Raw genomic sequence first — 13560 nt, 5'->3', positions numbered from 1 at the left:
TTGAATCAAAACGAAATCCGCTTAAATTAAGAGGCCTTGGTTCTAGATTTAAGCTATAGATTCTGATTGAATCATGAGTACTCTTCCTTGTCGATGTTTTTCAGAGTCTGGACTCTAGATCCGATGTGTTTTTTTTTCCAGTGCACGAATATTCTCCTTTAGTTAACTGTGCGCTTATTCGTACGAGAAAATTTCGTTGGAATTTTGCGAGCCCTCCTCGTAATTAAGTTTTCCGTATTCTTAAAGTGTCCGACACAAAATTTTTATAAATTAAATTTTTGTCTGGAAATGTATTGTCCTTCGAGCTCATGGAAAGAAAAACTTCTAGTAAGGGACCTGAAGTTTAGGTTATACGAATCTCGGAAGTTTAGGTTATACGAATCTCGGAAGTTTTCGAAAACTTAAGGCCCAGCTGCTGAAGTTCGGGTCACACATGTGAAGTACTTTGCTAGTACGGTTGACTACATAGAATTATCAACCGAAGTACTTCAGATGTGTGATCCAAACTACGCGCAGCTGGGCTCAAGTTTTCGGATGGGCGATCTGAAAAACTATAGAGATCCACTTGACCTGAACTTCAGGTCCCATGCACGAGAAATTTTCCTTTGTATGCAACTTAGTGTTATTTGTGCTCGAAGAATTTCTATTTTTCGACGGAGAGGGCGTCCAGCTAAACGGTGGGTAGAGGGCATCCATGAAGAGATGGAGGGATGCCAGCTTCCGGAGGATCTCTACACGGAGAAAAAAAAACTCGTGCGTGGGACCCGAAGTTTAGGTCATATGGATCTCTGAAGTTTTCAGATTGAGCATCTGAACACTTTAGGTCTAGCTGCCGAAGTTCGGATCATACATCTGAAACTTCAGTTCTTACATCTGAAGTACTTCAGATGTGAGAACCGAAGTACTTCGGGTGTGAGAACCGAAGTACTTCAGATGTAAAAACTGGAGTTTCAGATGTGTGATCCGAACTTCGGCAGCTAGACCTAAAGTGTTCAGATGCTCAATCTGAAAACTTCAGAGATCCATATGACCTAAACTTCGGATCCCACGCACGAGTTTTTTTTCTCCGTGTACCATGACAGATTCCTGTGGAGAGTAGGCGTCGCAGAGCGCCCTAGCGCGCCGTAAAAGCGGCTTATACATACATACATTTCTATTTTCCAAGTTGAGCCCTTCGAAACAAAGACATCGAGGTGCCGCTCGGTCCATCGACCTTCGTCCCATTCCCATTCCAGATGCATCATTTCTCCGAGGCATCTTGTAGATGAAGATACGACTGCGTTATATCGGTCCAGTTGGCGCACCGCAATCGGAAACAGATCCGATGTTTTTGTTTTCGATGTCTCATCTCGCCTCGCCGGTCCGTGGGTATACATTTAATTGGGTGACAAGCGGTTGGCTGCTTGTTTCTCACCCACGGCTGCATGCCTTCGCGGAAAAACTCGTCTCTCTCACATGCAAGTGCGGAGCTCCGTGCTGCTGATGTGACAATCGCGTACGTCACTGATCGGCTAGTGTCAATGCTTAAACTGCCGTGAAGCAGCGTCGCCGGATTTGCGACTCCGGAGATGGAAAAAGTCAAAGACTGCACTATTCACTGGAAAAAAAACACATTGGATCTAGAGTCCAGGTTCTTAAAAACATCGACAAGAAAAAGTACTCTTGATTCAATAAGAATCTAGCTTAAATCAAGAACCAAGCCTCTTAATTTAAGCGGATTCTGTTTTGATTCAAGCAAAAATCCGATTGAATCAAGAGTATTTTTTCTTGTCAATGTTTTCAAGAGTCTGGACTCTAGATCCGATGTGTTTTTTTTTTCCAGTGTTGGCTCTCCTCAGTGTGAAAGTTCAACACTCACCAACTCTTGATGAGTAATGTTCTGAGCAAACTGCGATTCAAACAAGACCCAGGTCATAACGACAAAGAAGTCAGTTAGCATATATTAATTTAGGCTAGCATAAATGCTACTCTTTTTTAAATGATATTGTTATATTTGGAACGTGCTCCTGCGGTAATCTCTAAGAAAAGCGGGCTTTTAAATTGTATCATGACGCAAAAAGCCAATGGAACATTGTACAAATCAGCAAATGGACTGTGGCATAAAGAGCCGTGTTGGTCGCACAGATCTATTTTCAAAAGCACCAAAAGAGATAGGTATGTGATATAAAGTGATTGAGCATCCTTTTAGAAGCATTTCTCCAAAACCTACCAATTTATCTATCTCGCTGCGACTTCAATTATTAAAAGGAAGGGCTCTAAAAAATTAGCCTGACCGCAGTACAATAAAATGCACGTAAGTTTACTGAGGTTCAGTCTGGGTATAGATACATAGTCGTTTCGAGTACGCATGATTTTGGACGATTCAGAAAGAGCCATAGTTTCTCTTTTTTGTCGTGTGAATACTCAAGTTCGTTTATTGTCACTCTGCCTGAACTGTTTGAAAAACGAGCATCCCAACCAATTATAAAACAAAAATCGTGTGCATTCGACACCAATTCATCCGAATCTGGCAACGCGATACGCAGGATAGCCGAAGTGGCGGGTGATATGTGCGCCGCACCGGCCGGCCGGCCGGCCGTCACACGTCAGGTCAATGACATCCACCGTGTTGAGCAACAACCGCATAACTCCCGATGAAAAGCTCGCCAGGATACGTGGTTATTGCTCAGCGGAGCGGCCGTTTTTTCCACAGCCCCCCCCCCCCCCCCCGGGACGCCAGGCTCTTGATGGCCTTCGAAGTGACAGCACCAAAACGAATCCGGCCAGATTTTCTCGATATTTTCGGAAGTCGCAATATTACGCCCGGTTCCGACGCCTCGGAGATGCGCTGTGCGGAAATTCTCTCGTTCGCGTCCCGCCGAAGGTAATAACCAGTGGTAATGCTCCGCGGTATATCGATTAATCTGCCGTTTAAAACTATGGGACAGGATCGATATGGGTGTTCGCAACGAACGCCATAATGATCGATACTTTACCACAGCTTCAGTGGTGGCAATGTCGAGTATCGAGTATTCACGCCTCGCAACTAGTAATAACTTCTCGTCGGAAACCGTTTTTGAGCCCCCCAAGCCCCCAGGGCGCGAATCGAGAACCGAAATGTGCACCGGCGCACCCTGATCTCTGTCAATTTCGCACATGAAATGCCGGGAGGGAGGGGGGTGTGTGTGTGTCGCATCATTGGTCTCCTGACAAGAGTAGGAAATCGTTTCGTCCAAAATTCCGCAGGAAACATTGAAATTTTCATGAATTTTCAGTTCATGAATTTAACAACTATTGAAGAAGATGTGACAAAATGATCTAATCTGTTAAAATACACGTGTTTAAATGGGCAATGCCGCCAGATGAGGCCAACAGGGGGTGCATTTTCTCACTTCTAAATCTATTTGTATCTTATTTCCCATATCAGAAAAAAAGTATAAAAAATATTTGGAAATCAGCTCTTTAAGGACTTCCAGATGAAGCAGTAAAAAAATTGCATGCAAATTCTCCATTCATAGCATTACATCGCACTAAGAATGTCATCACTCCTAACGTAATTTCAGAATAAAATACGCCTAGGTTCAATTGGCTTTAATCCAACCATCGGTCCATTGCACTTAGATACCATTCCCATAAGACAAACAAAAAATCAACACATCCAGTAAAATGCAGGGATACCCCGCAACCTGGCATCCGCGGTGATTAGGCCGGGCTCTCTTGAAGCACTGTGGAGTATGACGATCTTATCATAATACAGGGTTATTCAAAAGTTACGCACCACTGGCCATAACTTTAGTTCTAATTATGATATCGATTTGCGGTTTGTGGCGTCCTTCCTCATATCGAGGGGGAAACTTTTTGAGGTACTTTTCAGTTCTTCACCCCCCCCCAGGGGGAGGGGGGGCGGGGGGCAACTCAAAAATTTCAAATGGCAACCCCCATCATGTGATACATCGTTAGAAAGAGCATGAAAAAAGAAAATTTTTGGCGCAAACCGGAAGTCGATCTGACCCCCCTGTCAAAAGTTAGGGGGGTCCAAAGGTTATTTAGGGGGTCCGTACCTTCATTTTATAGAGTAGCTTCGGCGGCTCTTGGACATACCGTTTCTCTTTTCAAAGAGTCCTCGAATACTCCAAGTCTGATACCGAAGTCTTCATATTGCCCCCGGGCCACCACAGCCCCCCCGTAGGGGGGGATGGGCCTGTTACAATGAAACATTGCATTATAATGCGAAAAGTCACAGAAGAGCTTCAAACTTAGCATCAAATCCGAGTGGAACTTCTTGCCAATGTTAACGCAAACGCAGCCTGCGACTATAAAGTGAGTTTTCAAAACTCTTAGCCCCTGCCCCCCCTCATTTTTGGTTGCAGAGCGGGTAAAAACCGGGAAATTCACTACAAATAATGCCCGAAACTAATGTCCAACTTGAGGAGGACCCTTGAAACGTTGCGATCAGTCGGAGCATTCAAATGCAAGGACTGCCACCCCTTAAAGTACGGAAACATCCAAAACACCCCCGCTGCCCCCCTCATTTTTCGTTGCGGAGCGGGTAAAAACCGGGAAAATCGCCAGAAATGATGACCGAAACCACTGTAGAACTTGACGAGAACCCTTGAAACGTTGCGGTCAGTCGGAGAACTGCAACACAGGAACTGCCGCCCACTTTAAGGACGGAAGCACCCATAAAACCCCCGCTGCCCCCCTCTTTTTTCGTTGCAGAGCTGGTAAGAACCGGGGCATCATTTCTGGCGATTTTCCCGGTTTTTACCCGCTCCGTAACGAAAAATGAGGGGAGCAGCGGGGGTGTTTTAGATATTTCCGTACTTTAAGGGGGTGGCAGTCCTTGCATTTGAATGCTCCGACTGATCGCAACGTTTCAAGGGTCCTCCTCAAGTTGGACATTAGTTTCGGGCATTATTTGTAGTGAATTTCCCGGTTTTTACCCGCTCTGCAACCAAAAATGAGGGGGGGCAGGGGGCTAAGAGTTTTGAAAACTCACTTTATAGTCGCAGGCTGCGTTTGCGTTAACATTGGCAAGAAGTTCCACTCGGATTTGATGCTAAGTTTGAAGCTCTTCTGTGACTTTTCGCATTATAATGCAATGTTTCAATGTAACAGGCCCATCCCCCCCTACGGGGGGGCTGTGGTGGCCCGGGGCAATATGAAGACTTCGGTATCAGACTTGGAGTATTCGAGGACTCTTTGAAAAGAGAAACGGTATGTCCAAGAGCCGCCGAAGCTACTCTATAAAATGAAGGTACGGACCCCCTAAATAACCTTTGGACCCCCCTAACTTTTGACAGGGGGGTCAGATCGACTTCCGGTTTGCGCCAAAAATTTTCTTTTTTCATGCTCTTTCTAACGATGTATCACATGATGGGGGTTGCCATTTGAAATTTTTGAGTTGCCCCCCGCCCCCCCTCCCCCTGGGGGGGGGTGAAGAACTGAAAAGTACCTCAAAAAGTTTCCCCCTCGATATGAGGAAGGACGCCACAAACCGCAAATCGATATCATAATTAGAACTAAAGTTATGGCCAGTGGTGCGTAACTTTTGAATAACCCTGTATCTCCGTCCACGGAAGCCAAAAAGCGGTAGCATCTCCTGCTGCAGCACTATCACGCTTTATCGATCAAACCCGCATTCTACAATAACCGCGACCCCCTCGAGAGGTCGTTCCCGGTGTCGTTAGGAAAGATCACTGTTTTTAGATGGTATCTTAATCGTGGTTTCATGTCTCTCGTGTTTCAGGTGCAAAGACTGACTCAATACGAAGAGTACCTGACAAACCTGCTCGATGATCCCCGAACAGATCATGACGATACCACCACCGTCAGGACCCGCGTCAACCAGGTAAGACTCTCCCTCCTCTTCGTACCAAAGCCTTGTTTCTGGGTTCATGTTTTGAAGTTATAATACGAAAGCTCATCCTAGGATGGTCGACTTGGGGGGTTGTGACATCCGTCACTTCGGAGACTTTAATGCGGGATAGAAAAGAAGTGTATAAAGATGATAATCAGCCGAGGCGATGGTACGTGCCGGCATTTTGCAGATGACTCTCATGTGAAGTGTTATCATCAAGGAGAGATTTAAGGTAACATTAATGGATCGTATTTGATAGTGGTTCGATGTATAGTTTGGCTCAAAACAATACCATATAAACTCAAAAAAATGTTGGGATGAAAGTTAGGAAAGCTGCAAAAGAGGAAATTTCTGACAGTTTTCGCTTTTCATTGCCATGTTGTACGCATCAGAATCAAATATCAATCACGAAAACTCGTCCTCACGGATTACTCCATCGACTTTTGAGGATATGCATGCTTTCATGTTGAGCCAGTCAATATTGATACAATCTCAGCGATAGAACGACTGTTTGCGGCATCGAATACGACCCAGTAGTCGAGAGACTTTAACGCATGTATAGAAAAGTAGAGTTGAGAATCGATGACTAGCCATGGTAATATTATGGGACTCTTCCACATGAGGACACTCTCGTATGACTTAATATTACCATGGCGTATCATTAACTTGAGTCTTTTGGTAATTGTAGTTCCTTCGGAAACTTAACGCAACTCAAAAAGGTGTCAAGTTAGTAACTGTATAGTGCCGAATCCTTTCACAACGTACCATTAACATGCTTGATTGCCTGATCACCATCTCAGAGACTTTAACGGCTGAGTTCGGTTAAATCCGTCCATTTAAAAAGCTCAATAGGAGCTCCGAGGAAAAACTGTTTCTAGAAATACTCGAATATTTTATGATGGCTAACTACAGCGCCGTAATTTTGCTCAGCGTTTTTACAAAATTCGCAACTCTAGTTCGCGAGGGATTGGAATTTTCAAGAGCAGGAATATTACGCTGTTATGTCCCGACGATACTAAATCCTATTAAAATGTAGAGTGTTTTTCTTCCACGATAATCTCCGATTAAAGCACCTGAGTCGCACGCATTCGAGAGGAGCACATAATATTTCACGAGTCCACCAAAACAACCCGGAGTTCTTCACGTCACTTTCTACCTGCAAAGTCCTCAAAACCCCTCGCAGCTGGAACGACCCACCCGCGGGGGGGCTGCGACAAAACCCATTCTCAAGTGGCTCGAGAAGAGCGATGGATCGCATCGATATTCGATACATCGAAAGGAATAACCTTTGGTATCCATCGACGATCGGTGTGCGATACATCGCATGGATATCTCGCTTCGAGTCCGCAAATAAATCGATTATCTGACGGCTCGAGAAGAGCAATATATCGCACGATATTCGATACATCGAAAGGAATTACCTTTGGTATCCATCGACGATCGATGTGGGATACATCGCATGGGTATCTCGCTTGGAGTCCGCAAATAAATCGATTATCTGACCGCGCGGGCGCTCCCGAGGAATGCCGATTTAATCGTCCGGCGCGCGATCATGATCATAACAATTTTATCATTTCTGCGTTCATCTCACTTTCGGCCGGACAACAATGCTGCCTTGCTGAGGAAAAACGTCGTATGAACCTTCAGGCGTTGCCAAATTTCCGTCGGTAAATCACACATTTTTGGGGAAATTTGTAAATATTTTTTCCCCAATTTTTCAGATAATTTTGTTCGCAATTTGATCGAAAATATCTGAAAATTTCAAGGAGAAATACGAATAATTTTGCTCAAAAATAAAAAATTTATTGAAGGAAATTTGGCAACTCTCGAATGTTCTTACGGCGTTTTTCCCTAGCATGGCAGAATAGCCTACAACGGTTGACAATGCCCCGAGAAACCGCGTATCCTCATTATTTTTTAATGGGAGTTGCGGGGTTTTTGCGTTACGTCGGGTGACAATGGCCTCCTCTTGACTCTCGACCCGAGATGAGTCGAGGACAAACCGGGTGAAAAGACGAACTTTATTTACGGGGCACCTGATTTACGGTCGGGATCGGCCCCGGGTTATCGGTTGACCTTTGCGTTTGCGATCGGTGTTATGAGATGTTCGATGTTGGGATGATCGCCTCGCTACCGGGCAAATACCTTTGCCGCGGTGCCTTGACTTCGAATTTCGCTGCGTCAACCTTGCCGCACCTGTTGCCTTTGCCGTTGCGCAGAATATATTAGTTTCATTCCAGGAATGCGCACGAAACACCACTCAGATGAATAGCTAAACATGTTTGTTTTGTTTTTATAAGAAAATTTTGTTTCTGTTTGACCTCAGAAATGTTTTTCGCTCTCCTTCTTTGATAAAAATTTTTTTTTTCTAGAGTGAAAGGCTTCCCTCTTGAATTCCGATTGAATCAGTGAGAACGTCAACACACTCTCTCGGTGACTCAAAAATGTTCAATTTCCATTAAAGACAGTCAACTTTCATTAATGTCATTGAAGGTAGCGCATCTGTTCCAACTTGGACCTTTAAAGTGTCCTCAAGTATCCATCTTTTGCCACCAAAAATATTTTTCTTAAACTAACTTCTTCACCTACTGTGCAGTTTTTTGTGTGTCTTGATTATTTTCATTTTTTCGAGTTGGTGTGTTTTCTTTCTCACTGATTCAATTAATTATTTTGTTTTTAAATATAATGCAGTTGTTTCATCTGTTACAAATTTTATTTCCTTTGAATTTAGAAAAGTTTCTTTTGAATTGAGAAAGATTTTTCCCAAAGAAAAAAAAATAATCAAGAGAAATTTTTATCTGGTTAAAAAAATGCAGTCAAAATATTTTTCTTCAAATCAAAGACAAAGCTTTCAAGACGTATCCCTAAAACATTCTATGAAGCCTGATTTTTCCCTCCACTCCAAGATATTTCGTCTCTTCTTTGGTATAAGGGCGTGTCTCAATATCCACGTGAACCTTGTGCTCCTTTTAACTCTATGCTTTTCAGGGCTCATGTGGGAATAGAGTTACGCCCTTTCGTTAGAAGAGCGACGACGGTTCAAGGAGTGGTTTTCTGCAACAGAATCACCGAGCAGCCTAACACGGAATGTACTGCGCAATTTAGAAGCGAAGTTTGTTTTGCGCGGAACAAAATGCTCTCTTGTCGGACATTGCCTGGACCGTGAGCACGAGATGTTAAAATTCTCACCATCGTCATGAGTCAATACGACCCTTTCGTAGTCAAATATTGACAAATATTTGCGGTTAGAATACCTAGCAACTCTTGAGAGATGTAAAGACAACTTGACCATCCTTACGTCTTTCAGCTCGCAGCATCACATACATGCCCGGACCTTCCGCTCTGGACCCATGGATTGCAGCGAGTTGAAAAGAACATCCATAGTATCTGAGATCTTAGAAAATTCTAAATTTTAGTTGAACGGAAACGGAGAACCGGGACCGTAGGATAGATAGTATAGAGTAGCCTTCGGGGGGTTCGTAATATTTTGCCTGTGTTGCTGATGGTGATGTTGAAGGTTTAAGCACCAGCCATCTTGGAAATAAAAAGAAAATTCTGAAAGGAATTAATCGAGCGGCAAAAATTCTAGAAAAATGTTTTCCAGGATTGTTTTGGAAGAGATTTTTAAGGATACAATTCATCTAATAATCATAGACAAAAGGTTTTGCGATTATATTAACAGATCGCAAATTCCGCCACGGAACGGCACCAACTTTCAACAAAGAAAGGCGTCCGCCTAAAGAATATTGGTGCCTAATAATAACAACTGTGTCAACGTATACAATGTTCGGGACCTTTTTTGACCTGATTTTTGTGAATGTTGATGAACTTTCGAGAATCGTTTTTACCTCTTTCTGTAATTTGACACCCCTTCCCTTCCTCTTCGAAGCAGATTTTGCCTCTCCTAAAGTTTTCCCCTCTTCCTCAAGATTTAGCAAAAGTGACGCCCCTCAGATAGCTCAGAGTAAGCATTCTTGAAAAAGTATGATTAGAAGAAGACATCAATGACACTGCGGTTGAGTATGATTCGTACGGAGAATCCTGCCAATCGATTTCCGAGAGAAGCCCATTGTTTCCACACGAAAACTCCGCTTCCTCTTGCTAAACGCAACCGTTGCAACTGCATCGGAGCTGGCAACCCGGGGCCGGTGCACGGCCGCGAAAACAATAGCGCGCATTATGCAAACGGATCCGAAATTATGCGGCGAGAAATCGCGGGAGGGCGGTGAACTGGCGCAGGCGCAGATAACGGAACGGAACAGAGGCAAGTGTAAAATCGGTGAAGGTCGCCGCATCGTGGACGCCGCGTCGCGGAATGGTCCAGATGGCATCTTCGCGCTCCGTGGGCCGTCCGGCCGCCCGATCCGTCGATTAATCGCTCCGTTTCGCACCTTGAAAGCGTGGAAATATATCGAAGTCGGATCGATATCTCGAATCGGAAGCTCACGATTGGCAGACCACGCAAAAAAACGGCGGGCGGGTCAGAAGGTCACGGGGGGCGACCCACGACAGGAATGTCCAGGCCACGACGCGACGATGGGATCAAATTCTTCTGCTCGATGACTTGTCTGTGGTGTTTCTGTTTCGTCGACGCTAGAACAGCGCAGTTTTATTATGTGTGCTCCTCGACGCACGAAGGATTACGTATTTTGGTGTGAAATTGTTAATGGACCCCAAGTATAAGCACTGAGGACACAATGGCCGATCATAAGATCTTACAGCTCACCCTGCAGGGAATTGGAGAATGTTGTCAACGAACGGGTGTCAACTGTACCACGTTAAGTAGAAAGGAACCAATGTTACATCAGTCGTTGACAAATGGGCACTTTAATTTCTTACATGAAGACAGTCATGCGGATTTTTGTGCATATTTCAGTAAATTTTCTGCACAGTGCGAAGCAAATTTTCTTAAAATGTTCAAAGGAATTCGCACGAGCATTCCCTCTTAAAAAATTAAATCGCCCAGCTGATACGACTTGGTTCCTTTCTGCTAAACGCGGTCCAACTAAACTTTACACCTACCTTTGGAATTGCTTCTCATTTGTATTTTCCACTCTTCCCGAATTTTCACTACTGGAATTTAGCATTGCCACGCAAAATCTTGCGTGAATTGAAACAAAATGTTTCTGATTTTAATGAGAAATCTGAAGAAAAATCGGTGAAATTTTCAGTCAGGAATGCCGAAGATTTTCCCAGTTAATAAGCAATTTACGAGGGGAAATTTGGCAATATTAAAATGGACTAGTTGTTATCATCGCAAAATGCTCACCAAGGGACCAGGTAAATTTAAGTCCCGCGATCAACGTTTCTTTTCGCCATATGATGATTGATGAGCAACGTGTTGTGAAAAAAATAAAATGGAATTTAGCCTAATGATGACGGATGAATTTCAAGGTGAGCACTTTGTTAGCCGGTTTTTTTTTTTTTTTACAAATTGGGTTGGTTTACTGAACCAATCAACTCAACTTTGGTCATGGGTCTCCGTCATCAGGCGAATCTATGAGCGTCAACTTCCGAGAGTAATTCTTACATTACAGGGAACATTTTCCTCAAAGGTGAGAAGTTTCCTTCATTTTTTAAGTGTTCTTTTTGTTCCAGTATGATTCACCCATGCAAACTTATAATAACTCCCTTCGATGACAGGTGATAATTGATAGTTTTTTCAATTATTCTTGTCAGCTCTACTTTCCTAAATGAGCGTTAAAGTCTCCAAATGAGTTGGTTCGATTTTTCATACATCCCATGTGTTGTCTCTGCATTTTCTCACGTCACGTTCTTTCATGAGGGAAACGACGTATTCTGCGCCAGACTAGTTGTTATCATCGCAAAATGCTCACTAAGGGACCAGGCAATGACGCCAACGACGTCACACGGTTGCATTTCCTCTCGACGTCGAAAGCGACAATCGACGCGCGGTCGCTTTCCCGGCTTGGGCGCGTGGGCGCGATGCGAGCTAATGACCCATTTGCGGCGCGAAAACCGGAGCAGACTCCGATGACGGCCAGCGGATCTCAAAGGTGTCGGCAGATGAACGCCCGACCCGGAGCCGCAATATCTCATGGACCTCGAACCCCGAACGATACAAGCACTGCCAGGGCCCACGAGTTGATGCGACCCGGCCCGCTTCTGCCCTCCGAGGTCCGATTGCGGTTATCACCGAAAGCGATCGGTACTCCGGCTCGAGTATCATTCATCCATTGTCGCCCTCCCCCGCCCCGCCCTCCGGATTATGCGGCGGTGCTCTCATTCATGGGCTGGCTTACAAACCGAGATCCAGTTCCGGAACGGCCCGGGCGCCGCCGATGACAAAAGTGCGAGCCGGGATTGTACTGTTCCTTTCGACGTCGCCGGAGTATGACGGGAAGCGCCGGATGGAACCGAGGCAAGCGGAACGTCCTGAAGTTCCGCGGAAAAGTTGAGCGCCGAGAACAAGAACGTAATACTGGTTGCTCTTTAAAATTTGAATGATTGCTGTGGGTGATTGTGTAAGAGCTCGGAGTGAATTTGATTCTTCATTAGAGCTCAAAGTTGTCATAAAGCGATTGTCTGAGCATTGACTTCCGCACATAGTCTATGTACTCGGGGCAACAGGGCAGTGCGAGCGTACACTCAAAGGTATATGGTGCGAGATTACTCTAGGAGACTCTTCGAGCAGGACGGCGCACGGTGGATCGAGTCAGTGGGAGAGATCAGACAAAATTTGGAAACTTTCAAAACTTATAACTCCGTTTCTACAAAACTTTGAGATTTTAAAAGTGGTTTCATTGGTTTCCACGTGAATTTTTTTTTCCAGAGGCATCCCTGAAAATATAAAATATGACGAATCAAACACCAAAATTTGCAGCTTTAGTAAAAAATTTCATGTCCGACCTCTTGGATTGACTCGATCCACTATGCGGCGGGCTTCTTTTAAAAATGTGTTCAAACGCGGATGAAGGAAGTTGGCAACACTGTTCCTTCTGTTTTCTTTAAACCTGAATAGAATAATCGATTCTGGGGGGAGAACTTGGCCTCTTTGAGTATCTATACATTGTCGTAGGTTTAAATGGATAAAAAACAATATTGCCAACTTCCTAGATCCGCCGAGGCACGTGTTTCCACCATCATTTCTGCTGCTGCAACTTTAAGAGCTTTCTGAAAGCTTAGAAGTCGATTTTGGATCAAACCAGTCGCATCCAACATTTTACCAAGCAACTAGTCACTTATAATGTACTTGATCGAGTCTAAAATACCTTCCTTTCGCTGGAACTACATTGTCCTACGCATGGTTGAATTTCGTAAACAACGGCCTGACGATACTGCATAAATCGAAAGAGATTCCATTCACCGACAGCGCGGCCTTGGACGAGCAGAACTGCGTAAATCGGATAGATCCCATCAAACGACAGCGGAGCTTTGGATAGACAGAGCCAGGTAAATTGAAGATATTGCCGCGTAAATCGGAGGGTTCTTTTTCGAACGGCAGCCAGCGGGGCCGTTCATCCTCGTTTGCGGCCGGGGCCTGGCCGAGAGCCAAGGATTCGAATCGGACGATCGATGGTCGATGGTCATCCCAGCCGTCAGGATCACAATGAATTCGAAATAATTTTCCACACTGTCGTACAGATTTATGCCTCCCCTCCCCCCCCGCCCCTCCCCCCGGAGCGCGAGGGGGCAGGGTCGATAATCTGTGGGTTGTAGTGCCGTGCTAAGGAAGAACGCCGTATGAACCTTCAGACGTT

At 44.7% G+C, this 13560-nt stretch overlaps 1 protein-coding gene across 1 annotated transcript in view; it reads left to right on the top strand.

Moving 5' to 3' along the window:
• LOC109036419 (uncharacterized) overlaps positions 1-13560 on the top strand; it is a 685415-nt gene that overhangs the window by 622956 nt on the left and 48899 nt on the right. The window contains exon 7 of the mRNA XM_019050621.2: positions 5729-5830. Within this exon, the coding sequence (XP_018906166.2) occupies positions 5729-5830 (102 nt within the window). The remainder of the gene's footprint in view (positions 1-5728; positions 5831-13560) is intronic.

The sequence above is a fragment of the Bemisia tabaci genome, chromosome 6 (genome assembly GCF_918797505.1).
Source record: "Bemisia tabaci chromosome 6, PGI_BMITA_v3".
In the NCBI taxonomy this organism is placed as follows: domain Eukaryota; kingdom Metazoa; phylum Arthropoda; class Insecta; order Hemiptera; family Aleyrodidae; genus Bemisia; species Bemisia tabaci.
The sequence above is the reverse complement of the archived record's forward strand: the minus strand, read 5'-3'. Positions and strand labels throughout refer to the sequence as shown.